This window comes from Dendropsophus ebraccatus, chromosome 13 (assembly GCF_027789765.1).
Source record: "Dendropsophus ebraccatus isolate aDenEbr1 chromosome 13, aDenEbr1.pat, whole genome shotgun sequence".
Taxonomy (NCBI): Eukaryota; Metazoa; Chordata; class Amphibia; order Anura; family Hylidae; genus Dendropsophus; species Dendropsophus ebraccatus.
In genome coordinates, this window is record NC_091466.1 from 19,245,434 (window position 1) to 19,259,072 (window position 13,639).

General features: G+C 42.0%; 1 protein-coding gene across 1 annotated transcript; it reads right to left on the minus strand.

The window, feature by feature from the left end:
• Positions 1–6,803: 6,803 nt before the first annotated feature.
• LOC138770448 (olfactory receptor 5P6-like) lies at positions 6,804–7,700 on the minus strand. Its single transcript, XM_069949550.1, has one exon. It carries the CDS (start codon positions 7,698–7,700, stop codon positions 6,804–6,806), a length of 897 nt encoding a protein of 298 aa, XP_069805651.1.
• Between the last annotated feature and the right edge of the window lie 5,939 nt (positions 7,701–13,639).

The window sequence follows — 13,639 nt, forward strand, 5'->3', positions numbered from 1 at the left end:
GTCAGATGGGTGAAAGAGGTGTGTTTTTATGGGCACAGCGCCACTCTACCAAATCTCTTTTTTCCATACCCCGGATGCCTGAAGCTTGCTCTGCCCTTCATAGGGCGGCTGCATACGGCGGGGAAGTGGCCGTTTATTTGCTCCATCCTCTGTATGCGGTGACCATGGATTCTCCAGTCTGGTTCCAAAGTTTTTCATCACTCGCCCTATAAGTCGACACCCGACGTATAAGACGACCCCTGAATTTTGAGAAGATTTTCCTGGGTTAAAAAGTAGTCTTATACACAGGAAAATACAGTACATATATGTCATGGGAAAAGTCTACATCCAGGCATATACCATGGTCACTTGAAACTGGACAGAACCATATCAGAAACGGAAATGTGTGTAACACAAGACAGACAATAAGAAACAAAATGGTGCCGATTTGGCCGCTGGGAGGCCACGAGAAATGGTCTGCCTTCGTCAGTCCCAGATTAAGGGTCCTATTACACAGACCAATGGGGGCCTGATGAATACTGTAAACAAGCGCCGATCTGGTAGATCAGCGCCCGTTTACCGGGCCTATTACACAGCCTGATAATCGTTGGACATTGTTACATGGGCTGATCGTTGCCTCTATTACACTGAGCAATAATTGGGCTGATTGGGCAAATTATCACTCCGTGTAATAGGGCCCTAAGTGAGTGATGTGGCAGTGTACATGGTTGACCACTGCACCAGTCACATAGAGGACAAGGGACCCTGGCTTTCATGATCAGTGGGCATCTAAGTGGTTGCCCCTCCGATCACCTAATCTAATGTAAGTAGCATATTTTATCAGTTGTTATAATGCTGATTAACACACCATAATATAGCCAATATAATATAGCCAGAGCATAGTCCTTCTTCAAGGTTACGTGCTTCTCGAAGATGAGCCCCATAACTGTAGGGGAACAGCACTAAACCCTGTACATTGTGCATGCTTACTTAAAACATCCACCCTAAATGGTGGTTTTCCATTGGGCAATGAAACTCTAAGGGCACAGGATAGTCATGGAAAAATTAAGTCAATGGTCCGGGCCTGAGCCAGTTGGTCTTGTCAAATCCAAATTAAGACCCAGATACAAAGATTACAGGGATCAGAACCAGAGGGTAGTGTCAGAAGACAATCAGGTCCAAGTACAATAGCAGAGATCAAGCTGTGTCACCACAGGGGGTCATGTCAGGTGCATAAAACAATAATAAATTATTTTAGGAATATGTTCTTTGGATTCTCGAATCATGTCTGGTGTGCAGCAAATCCAGCAACAAGACCTTCACTAACAGTCAGACATGGTAGTGGTAGTAAGATGGTTAGGGACATGTAGGGTCATGATATTGGTATATCTAAACCTTCTTAAAGGAGAAGTCTGGTGAAATTTTTTATTAAAGTATTGTATTGCCCCCCATAAATTATACAAATCACCGATATACACTTTTTACAGGAAATGCTTAGTTCTTTTTTCCCTGCACTTACTACTGCATCAAGGCTTCACTTCCTGGATAACATGGTGATGTCACTTCCTGGATAACATGGTGATGTCACGACCTGGATAACATGGTGATGTCACAACCTGGATAACATGGTGATGTCACTTCCTGGATAACTTGGTGATGTCACTTACTGCATAAAATGGTGATGTCACGACCCGACTCCCAGAGCTGTGCGGGCTGTGGCTGCTGGGGAGGATGATGGCAGGAGGACACTGAGGGACACAGGGCACTGGAGGGACACTGAGCATCCCTCTGCCATCATCCTCTCCAGCAGACACAGACACAACTTTGGTCAGAATGGCCCACATAGCAGGCATCTTGCTTCTTGCTTCTTTTAGTGCAAATATTCTTTGCCCTCTCCTCAAAGTCTGTCAGCTGGGCAGAATATATTTGTGTGCATTGTAGAGGCAGTCAACAGGCAAGAAATACTCTACCAAAAAGTAGCCTCTGAGAGCCTTATTATAAGGCAGCAGGGGAAGCACTTTTACACACTCTTGTGGTAAGACCCAGTGTTCAACTAGACCACACCTGTATTTATTTGCATGTCCACCTAACACGTACACTACAGGCTGAGTTTTGCAGCAATCCAACATTTCTGTCTGGGTCCATTATTTTTTTTGGGGGGGCAATTAATGTATTTGTGTTATTACAATACCATATATAAAAAGGGATTGTGGCAAAAGATGTATTTTTAAGATCAACAGAGGTTTTGATATGACCGCATATGACCACTATACGCCTCCTTTTTGTCAAACTGCTGTCCATGCTCCCTCCATGCCAATGTTTGGTCCTTACTCTGTTCAGAAAAAGAGACCAAACACAGGAAGTTCCTGTCCTTTTTGCACTCACAGGCATGGTTTGGTATTAATTGACAGCCATTCCTGAGCACGCACAGAGTGGGACAAGTCATCACTCTGCATGTGTACTGCTGCTGCATGTCCACAGTGAGTAGCAGAGAATCCTGGGGGTACTTGCATTGTATGGTCAGCTCTCTTGTGACACAGCACCAAAACCTCTGCAAGCACACAGTGTCACTGTGTTAAAGCGCTGTGGAATCTATAAACAGCTGCAGAATCTGTTGGTACTATACAAATTAATATTATTATTATTATTACATTTTTTTGTAACAAAGAACATTGTCTCGTGATAGATAAGCATGCAGAGTTGATAATAGAATTAGCAAATATTAACGGAGAAGTCCGAAAATATTTATTGAAGTACTGTATTGCCCCCCAAAAGTTATACAAATTACCAATATACACTTATTACGGGAAATGCAGCACATAAAGTGTTTTTTTTCCTGCACTTACAACAGCATTAGAGATGAGCAAACCAGGTTCGGGTTCGAGTCCATCCGAACCTGATCGTTCGGCATTTGATTAGCGGTGGCTGCTGAAGTTGGATAAAGCTCTAAGGTTGTCTGGAAAACATGAATACCGCCAATGACTATATCCATGATTTCCACATATCCATGCAACCACCGCTAATCAAATGCCGAAAGTTCGGGTTTGGATCGACTCGAGCATGCTCGAGGTTCGTCAGCTCTATACAGCATCAAGACTTCACTTCCTGGATAACATGGTGATGTCACTTCCTGGATAACATGGTGATGTTACTTCCTGAATAACATGGTGATGTCACTTCCTGAATAACATGGTTATGTCACGCCCTGACTCCCAGAACTGTGCGGGCTGTGGCTGCTGGAGAGGATGATGGCAGGGGGATGCTCAGTGTCTCTCCAGTGACCTGTGTCCCTCTGCCATCATCTTCTCCAGCAGCCACAGCCCGCACAGTCGGGTTGTGACATCACCATGTTATCCAGGAAGTGACATCACCAGGTTATCCAGGAAGTGACAATACCATGTTATCCAGTGAAGCCTTGATGCAGTAGTAAGTGCAGGGAAAACAACACTTTATGTGCATTTCCCGTAATAAGTGTATATTGGTAATTTGTATAACTTTTGGAGGGCAATACAATACTTTCATAAACTTTTTTGCCAGACTTCTCCTTCAATACTAAAATTAGCCTAAGTTAATGGCCCTCAGTTGATATACAACCTGCATGATGAACAGGTGTCTTTCCTTGTGTGATCGCACAAAAGCCTGGGACTTCCTGTGTTTGGTCTCTTTTTTTGAGCAGAGAAAAGATCAACCCCACTATTACACAGAAAGTTTATGGTGCGAAAAATCGTTAAATCGGTTAAATTTAAGCGATAATCTTTCCGTGTGTGTGTGCAGGCAACAATCAAACGACTAACGAAAATTCATTTATATGTAGATGATCGCATCTTTTGGGCTGACTATAAAATCGTTGTTAATCGCTCGCTAATCTTTTGGTAAATGTACACATCGTATGATCATTAGTATACTAGAGTATAGAAAGGATTGGAATTAGCGGGCCGTGCCCGCTAATTAGCTTTCTAAATGCAGCTGCATTTAAAAAGCAGCTTTTCCCCTTCCCTGGTGTCTAGTGGGGGGGACGCCTCCCGCAACGTGTCTGTTACCAGCCGAGGTCTGTGCCGTAATCTCATCGATCTATGCAATATAACTATACTGCATAGATCTTAATGAGAGATCAGTCTGGCTATACTAGAAGTCCCCCAGGGGAAATAACCCTAACCCCAGGAGGAATACCCTTAACCCCAGGGGGAATAACCCTAACCCCAGGGGGAATAACCCTAACCCCAGGGGGGATAACCCTAACCCCAGGGGGAATAACCCTAACCCCAGGGGGGCTTCTAGTAGAAGTGTAAAAATTTTTTTTATTATTAATATAAAAGTTTGAATCACCCCCCTTTTCCCATTCTATAAATAAAATTAAATAAACATGTTTTGTATCGCCTCGTGCATAATCGCCTAAACTATTAATTTATCACATTCCTGATCTCGTACTGTAAACGCTGTAAGCGTAAAACAATTCCAAAGTGCAAAATTGCACTTTTTTGGTCGCATCAAATCCAGAAAAATTGCAATAAAAAGCGATCAAAAAGTCGTATATGCGCAATCAGGGTACCGATAGACCAAAGGATAAAAGCGCTATAAGCCTGGGAATAGAGCGATTTTAAGGAACATATATTTGTTAACAATGGTTTGAATTTTTTACAAGCCATCAAATCAAATAAAAGTTATACATGTTACATATTGTTGTAATTGTAACAACTTGAGGAACATGCATAACAAGTCAGTTTTACCCCAGGGGGAACAGCGTAAAAAAAAAAAAAAAAATGTGTTTTTTTTTTCAATTTCACCACACATTTAATTTTTTCTGGTTTCGCAGTGTACTTTATGCAAAAATTCAACCTGTCATTGCAAAGTACAATTAGTCGCTCAAAAAATAAGGGCTCATGTGGGTCTCTAGGTAAAAAAAAAATGCAACTGCTATGGCCTTTTAAGCACAAGGAGAAAAAAGCGAAAACGCAAAAATTATGCATTTTGTGATGCAAATTATACCCCCCCTTCCCCACTTTGCTGTCAGCTGTGCAATATACTACAGCTACTACAACTACATAATAATATTCAGTTACAGTTGGAAGTTTAGTGTTTACAGAACAATTTCATTCATTTTTACAGAATTTTTGGATGATGACATCACAGATGATATCGCATGTGCTAACATAGTGTTTGCAAGTACCAAGAGTCTGGTGGCGTGGTAAGACAAACTGACTCTTAACTGGGAGAGGGGAGAAAGCCACTGCCAGACATCAAGGTTACCCCCAGGGGAACAAATGACTTGGAGACTTGAAATGTAACATTTCTTCCCCTGCTGCTGGGGGACAGATAGGAAACCTCCTGCAAAGTAGATAGTTGACCGGTCCTTCTAAAATCAGTAGGTTCAGTCGATGCTTTTCAATGTGTATGGTCACTTTAAGGATTATTGGGGTTCCCAGTGGTCTGAACCCATATGCCATCACTTACTCTAAAGGAAGAACCCCTTTTAAGAACCAATAGTGCAATACCTGACACAACCCATAGACAAGAGCGGCGCTGTGAGCAGACCCCTTTTTCCAACCCTTCTACAACCCCTTTAATTACTAGAAAACTATTTTAATTTTTATTGGGGTGTTCTATTGTAGGCCCCTCTGGAAGAAGAATTGCAAAGGAAAGAAGCTCAACAAATACACAGAAGGATGCTGAAGAAGATGCTAAGAGATGCACAAGGCTGCTTGCCTGATCTTTCCTATAAATATCTGAGTGATATAATCTGAGACTACAATAAAGTTGTAGTGCAATTGTACAAAGAACCTGGAGCCCATATTTATTGCCAATAAACAATGACCTACTATAAAACATACTGCTAAAGAGTTTAAAGGGTGATCCAGAAAAATGTTTTACTGTAAGGCCGGTTTAACACACTGTGTATAACACTGGCCGTTCTGTCACCCGGCCGTGTCACAGAACGGCCAGTGTTACTGAAGATAATCCTGGCCAGTACTGCAGTAACGGCTGGATGATCTTCATTGCTGCTGAATTCGGATGCGGGCGCATCAGTGTGTACCCGCATCCGAATTCACCGCTGCACACAATGGAGGGTGCGGCCGGAGCCGCACCCTCAAATTTCCAGAGTTTTGTACGTCTCTTGTAAGAGAACAGCTATTGTGTGAGCCAGTGGACTAGCCTATATGATATCTGTCATACACTGCACACACACACAAAAGCAGTAGCATGGAGGAAATTATAGAGCAGTACTGAGCACTGTGAATTAAGTGTTAACGGTGATCTCTGACGTGAAATACAACACTTAGTATTAATACCAGGCACTGAACAGTACTTTAAAGGGAATCTGTCCCTAGGTTTATGCTGTCTTAAGTGAGGGCAGCATAAACTAGTGATAGAAATGCTGAAGAGATCGGCGTATTACTTACATTATTTTGTTTAGCTGTTCTCCTAATATGCAGAAGAAAAGGATTCTTGCCACACCCCTCCCTCCGCCTTCCAGGTGCTGATTGACAGGTGACTGCCTATACACAGCATGGATAGATAAATGCCAATCAGCAGCTGGTGGGCAGAGTTTTCTGCTTCTCATGAATATTGAGGACAACTTAGCACACGCACATAATGGAGAGGCCTACTTATTGTCCATGTTATTCAGGAGGATATCCCAGAATCAGCTGCGCAGAACAATGTTGGTGCTACATCATTCTGTTCAGCTTCTCGGTCAGTAGTTTATACTACCTTTAGCTGGGACAGCCTAAACCTACTGACTTTTTATTATTACCAATGGACTAACATTTGGGCAGAAGAAGTGTAATATAGTTTGGTTCCTATATCTTGTACACAGAGTGAATGTTTTACATTTCTTCCTTTTTCTTAAAAACATATCTTTTTATGGCTCCCTTTATCTCACTATTCCTCAGACTATATATAATCGGGTTAAATAACGGAGTCACAAAAGTGTACAGAAGGGAAAGGACTTTGTTAGCATTGAGTGAATGTCCATCGGAGGGAACTACGTACAGAGAAGCCAAGGTCCCATAAAACATTCCTACGATGGTCAGATGAGAACTACAGGTGGAGAACGTCTTCTGTCGGCCAGTGGAAGATGGGATTTTGAGGATGGTGATGAAGATATAGACGTATGTCACGGAGATGAAAACGAGAGGAAACAGCGTTAAGGGAGTAGCCAACAATATGTTCTCCAGTATCACCGATGACGTATCCGAGCAAGAGAGTTTAAGAAGAGGGACTAAGTCACAGAAGAAATGGTCGATGACATGAGGCCCACAAAAGTCTTGCTTACTGGTCATGATCACAGTCACTAAGGAGATGGCAAATCCAAAGAACCAACATAAGGCAACAAGCTGAGCGCACAGATTGGTGTCCATGATAAAGACGTAATGTAAGGGGCTACAGATGGCCAAGTATCTGTCATAAGACATAACAGCTAGAAGAAGACATTCTGCAACCAAAGAAACACCAAAGATCTGGAGCTGCGTGACGCATCCAAGAAAAGATATGGTGGCTCCTTCGCTCACAATGACCCATAACATATTAGGCACAATATTGGTAATGAACATGATGTCGGAGATAGAAAGATTTACCAAGAAGAAGAACATTGGGTGTTTGAGATTGGGGGATAGTGATACCAGTACAATGATCATGATGTTCCCATATAACGTCACATTGTACAAAATAAGAAACAAAAGGAAGGAAGGGATCTTAAGACTGCTGGGCATTTGTAGTCCCATCAGGAATATGTCTTTCACCGTACTGTGGTTGGCTTCATTGATCTGGAAATATTATTACAATTAACATGGAGACATTTCTTCTCTTTACCATCTACCTAAACATTATAAAAGTCACTAGATCATGGGCTTCAGGTCATAGTGATAGACGCCATATGTTGTAATGAGAGACATTTTTATATGAGCTTATCTATCATATACCCCAATTGAATGCCAGTGGGTGTTACCCTAAACGTGCCGACCCCATCCCCATCACCAGAATGGAGAAGACCATTATTATCAGTATATAATGTGAAGGTTCTTGAAGCAGGAAAGGTTGACGACTAGATGGATTACTACCGGAGTGATTCCAGTCTCTCTTTCCACATAAGGGGCTTGATCAATAGCTGTCCCATTATTTATGTATAGGGAAAGATCTATCAATTAGAAGAGTACAGCGGTCCCTCAACTTACAATGGCCTCAGGATCTGCGGCACATGTAAGAAAAACCTAGATGACCGACCAATGAAAGTGGCAATTTTACTGGTAAAATCCCAGTATTACTGAAGTGGATGCAGTGACTGGCTGTTGAGTATCCCCTCCCTTACAGTATAGTGTGATACTACATATATGCCCTGTACTGCTTCTTTACCTCTACCAGCATGAGCTGCTCCTTTGGGCACCTGGTGAGTAGAGATAATCGAACAACACAAATTTTCAGGTTCGTTCAAACTCCAACCATCGGCATTTGACTCCCGCTGCCTTACCGTTCCGTAGGGAAGGTGGAGACAGCCCGAGTACCGCCTGGAAAACACAGATACAGCCTATTACCTAGGTTGTATTCCTGTTTTCCAGGCGGTACTTGGGTTGTCTCCACCTTCTCCATGGAACGGGAAGGCAGCGGGAGTCAAACGTCGATGGTTCGAGTTTGAACGAAATTGAAAATTCGCGCTGTTCGATCATCTCTACAGTTGAGGACAGCTTTATTTTATTTTTCTGGGACCCTGTGTGATCTGTACAGGAACCTGAAGATGCTTCTGTATTTTACAAAAAAAATGTTGATTAATGGTGCGTTCACACCTACAGGATCTGCAGCTGATTTTCTGCAGCAGATTTCATTTAAATAACTGAACACAGCATCAAATATGCTGCAGATCCTGTAGGTGTGAACGCACCCTTACAGTCCCCAGCAGCTCTTTCTGACTATAGTATGTAAGGACTTGCTTTATCCTCATTAGTTATATGCATATTTTGCTTGAAATTTTCATATTTTCCTTATTTTAGGATAACGTTTTGGGATACCAGTTTTCCATAGAGTTTTGGTTTTAACATACAATGGTCGTCCTGGAACCAATTAATATCGTACTGTATGTTGAGGGACCACTGTAGTTGGCTGACTTCTACATGGTTTGGACAGCATGGAACCAATCACATGTTCTCTGTAAAGCATTACTGTCATATACAAAAAAAAAAAACTTTTGACCTCTCACACAGAAGTGTCAACAGTCGGGGTCTTATGGTGCGTTTACACAGACAGATTTATCGGACAGATTTTTGAAGCCAAAACCAGGAACAGACTATAAACAGATCATAAAGGAAACACTGAGATTTCTCCTCTTTTCTAATCCATTCCTGGTAGGGATAGTCCAAACCTGCCGAGGTTCGGGTTCGCATGAACCCGAACTCTCGGCAATGATTCCCACTGTCTTCCTCCTCCGTGGAGAGGGTGGATACAGCGGGAGGACCGCCTGGAAAACTGGTATACAGCCATAGCCATAGGCTCCCGCTGTATCCATTCGCTGCACAGAGCGGCCAGACAGCGGGAATCTGATGCCGAGCGTTCGGGTTTATACGAACCCTGGCAGGTTCGGACCATCCTTAATTCCTGGCTTTGGCTTAAAAAATCTGTCAGATAAATCTGTCTGTGTAAACGCACCATTGGAGACCCAAACCAACCTGGGAGAGGATCATGGTAACATAGTTTATTTCCTGGCTTGGTGCTTGATCTGACTCATAGAAGGAGATGGTTTACACTTCAAATAAAGCCTGTCTCCTGCAATAAGATGGATGTAGCCAGGGGTGGGGGTGTGTGGTGTAGTCAGGGGGCTGACAGGTGAGTTTTTCTCCCAGCTAGATCTAGAGATCAGTCACTGGTGCCCCGAATGAGTAAACAGTTTGACATGTCAAAGGTTTGTTAAATGACTAAGGCTAAATTCACAAATTCCATAGTATTTTCCGTAATTGCGGATCCAAATTTAGACAAATTTAGACAAATTGGGACAAATTTAGAGTCCATTAATTTCAGTTGGACTGTTACACTGTCCAAATATTTACAGATCCACAATCTGCAGAAATTGCATCTGCAGAAACTACTGACAAGCTCTAATATGCACTATTAATTGTGGCATAGATTGACCCATAGAAGTCTATGGGATTGTACATCATTTTTAATGATGAAACGTCCGTAACGTCCACAGATCTGTAAAAAAGAAAAATATGGTTAAGTAATCATTTTAAACCATTCCCACTTATTTACCTATTTACGTATACAGATTATTGCGTATTGCGGATGAAGATTGTGGATGATTGCAGACATCATATACAGTCCTGAAAAAAACTACTGAAGGTGTGAATGTAGCCTTACACCTTAAAGGGGTTGTCCAGCGAAAATCTTTTTCTTTCAAATTAACTGGTGTCAGAAAGTTATATAGATTTGTAATTTACTTTTATGAAAAAATCTCAAGTTTTCCCATACTTATTAGCTGCTGTATGTCCTGCAGGAAATGTTGTTTTATTTTCAGTCTGACACAGTGTTCTCTGCTGACATCTCTGGCAGGAACTGTCCAGAGCAGGTGAGATTTTCTATGGGGATTCATAGAAAACCGAGACAGGGTTCCTGTCTCGGCCAGAGATGTCAGTAGAGAGCACTGTGTCAGACTGAAAATAAAACATTTCCTGCATGACATACAGCAGCTAATAAGTATGGGAAAACTTGAGATTTTTTAATAGAAGTAAATTACAAATCTATATAACTTTCTGACACCAGTTGATTTGAAAGTAAATGATTTTCACTGGACAACCCCTTTAAGATTCTCTCAGAAAATCAACACAATTATTTTGTAAGCAGAGGTTCTGTTGGTCTGACGCCTCCTCCACATATTCTTACAGGACTTCAGATCATTTTGTGGCTTGAAAAAAGACAAAAAAACTATAGTGATTTCTTTGGTGCATGATGATGCAGACATTCTGCAACTAAAGAACTGGAGTTGTATGATGCATCCAAGAAAAAAAATATGGTGGCTCCTTCATTTACAACAACATAACACCTTACAATAGCCTTACATAACGCCTGAGATACAAAGATTTTTAACGAAAATTTAAGTGTAGTTGTCACTATATGTATAGTTAGATATGGAGATCTTAATAGGCCCACACTTACCCCTTACACTCTATGGGCCCTATTCCACCGGACGATTATCATTCTGATTATCGTTAAATCGTTCGAATCTAAACGATAATTGTTTGGTTGAAATGCAGTTAACGATTAACGACCGAATGAGAAATCGTTGATCGCTTTATAAGAACTGGACCTATATTTATCGTTGCTCGTTCGCAAAATGTTCGCAAATCGTTCGCATTGAATAAGACGTCGTTCAGTTGCTTGCAGTAGATACGAACGCAATAGCGAAGAAATAACGAAGAAAAAACGATCGCAAATACGATCACAAGTAACGATTATCGTTCCATGGAAATGAGTGAACGTTTTCAGGTCTTTCGCAATAGCGGTCGTTTGAGATCGTTAATCATTAACGATTATGCGAACAGTAATCGTCCGGTGGAATAGGGCCCTATGTCTGGTAAATTGTGTAGAGCAGCTATTATATTATTATATTGCAGGTCACATGATAGATTTCTGATCATCTATGGTCTTTTTACGCGAGCAGATAACTCACTTAAACAATCGTTTGAAGATCGTTTACTGATTGTTTGTGGTTTGAAACAATTGTCGTTTACACGATGAGATAAATAGTTTCAAAAATTCGCTTTTTTCGGACGATTTAATATCATTCAAAAGATCGTTCAAGGCCAACCCACACACCAGGGTGAATCTGTTTAGACGAACCGATCTGCGAAATATCAGTGAACGATCAGGGATTTTAGGACACAATTTCACAAATAATATATACACGATAATATAATTAACGATTTGTTGCTCGTTGGAATATTTTTGAATGGCACCGTGTAAAAGGTCCATTACTTACCGTGTGTACAGCATCATTCTGCATCTTCTCAGTAGAACTTGTAAGATACCAGGAATGATAACCTATAGATGTGAGCTGCCTGGCTATAACAACCTGATATCACCCTAATATACATATATACCAGCGTCGCACCTCTTATACTTTCTGAATAGACGTTCGCTGAGGCTGCCATCCTCTGGAGGATAGAGCTGAGATACTTTGGGGAATCACATCATAGTAGATCAATAACAATTACAATATGTTACTGGAAAAATATATAAGCTGTGATTTAGAAAAAAAGACAAAAAGTCATAAAAGTAAAATCTATTGTCCTTGTCTGTCCATAGGATTGGAACTATTTAAATCAGTGAAAAGCCTAAAAAAAATACATGTTAACCTTGTACTTAGTGGGGCAAATTTACTATTACTAGACTAGGCCCAATTCACAGCCTACAGCTATGGACAGGACTGCCGACATGCAGCCCTAGCTGTCCGCATTAGCACGGACCCATTCATCCAGAATAAGTGATGCAGGCCGTATAATGGCTTTCCCAGTTTTTGCGGACTCACGAATATGGAGAGAATTGTTTTCTATGGCCCCATACATATACCCATACGTGTTACAGGTATAACATTGTGTTATATGCACGGGGTCAAAGAAATGACTGGGTCCTTATTCGCGGACAGAAAGTGTGTGTGTGTGACAGGGGCCTTACACTACATTCATTATGTTTTTAGACACTAGAGAGTTCAAAAGAGGTGTGGCCTTGGGAAAGGGGTGTGGTCTTGGGAAAGGGGTGTGGTCTAATTGTGCCCAAAAAATTTACACACAGTTCAGAAGTAGAAGCAGCCTACTAATTGTTCAAAGTTAGACTAGACAACCCACGTTGTGCAACATTTATGAAATAGCACAAGCACCCTAAAGATAAGGCTGTGTTCACACATTGCATATTTGATGCTTTTTTCCCAGAGAATTTAGCATCTCTCAGGAGCTGGCCGTCACGCTTGGCTCCCAGCACTGCTGGAGCATGTGGCTGGCCTCCTCCTGACTCTGGTGGCGTCCCTGGCAACCAGCCTGGCCGGGTGCAGGAAGCATGCCGATGGTGTCCCTGACGACCGACCCGGACGGTTGCTAGGGGCATGGTGGCTTCTTCCTTTGTTGTTGCGGCCAGCACTGCCAGTCAGCTTAGTGCATGGTCTGGAGCTAGAGTCTCAGCCCCAATCACATTCTGGTGCTGGGACCCCAGTCTCCATAAGTATTCTCCCATATGTGTACTCCTTGCCTGCGATAAAGCTTAATTCCTGAGTGTCACTTAGCTACAGTTTGTATCCTGGTTACATATTCCCTGGTTTCTTGGACTTTTCGGCTTGACTTCCTGACTATTCTCCCTGCCTTCTGATTTTGTACTGCATTGGCCAACAGTTTCTGACCTGACTAGACGACTTTGTATTTATTGTGTTTGTTTTGTCTCTGTGTTAAACACTCAAATAGGTTAGGGACTGTTGCCCAGTTACCGACTGCTGCCTAGGGCACATTGTGGTAAGTAGGCAGAGACAGCGGGGCGGGTGCCAGTGCAAGGGCCTCACCTGTCTTGTGTCCTTCTGTCCCAAACCTAACACAAACATTGTGCAAAACTGGCGCCATTTTCCTGCAATCGTGTAAATATCAGTAAAATAGCTCAAAGCTTGCTGCAATTTTACCAAAATCGTGGAGAAAAAAAA

Bases quoted from the DNA above. Each gene is read 5' to 3' on its own strand.
- LOC138770448 (XM_069949550.1), bottom strand. From the start codon at position 7,700: ATGGGACTACAAATGCCCAGCAGTCTTAAGATCCCTTCCTTCCTTTTG.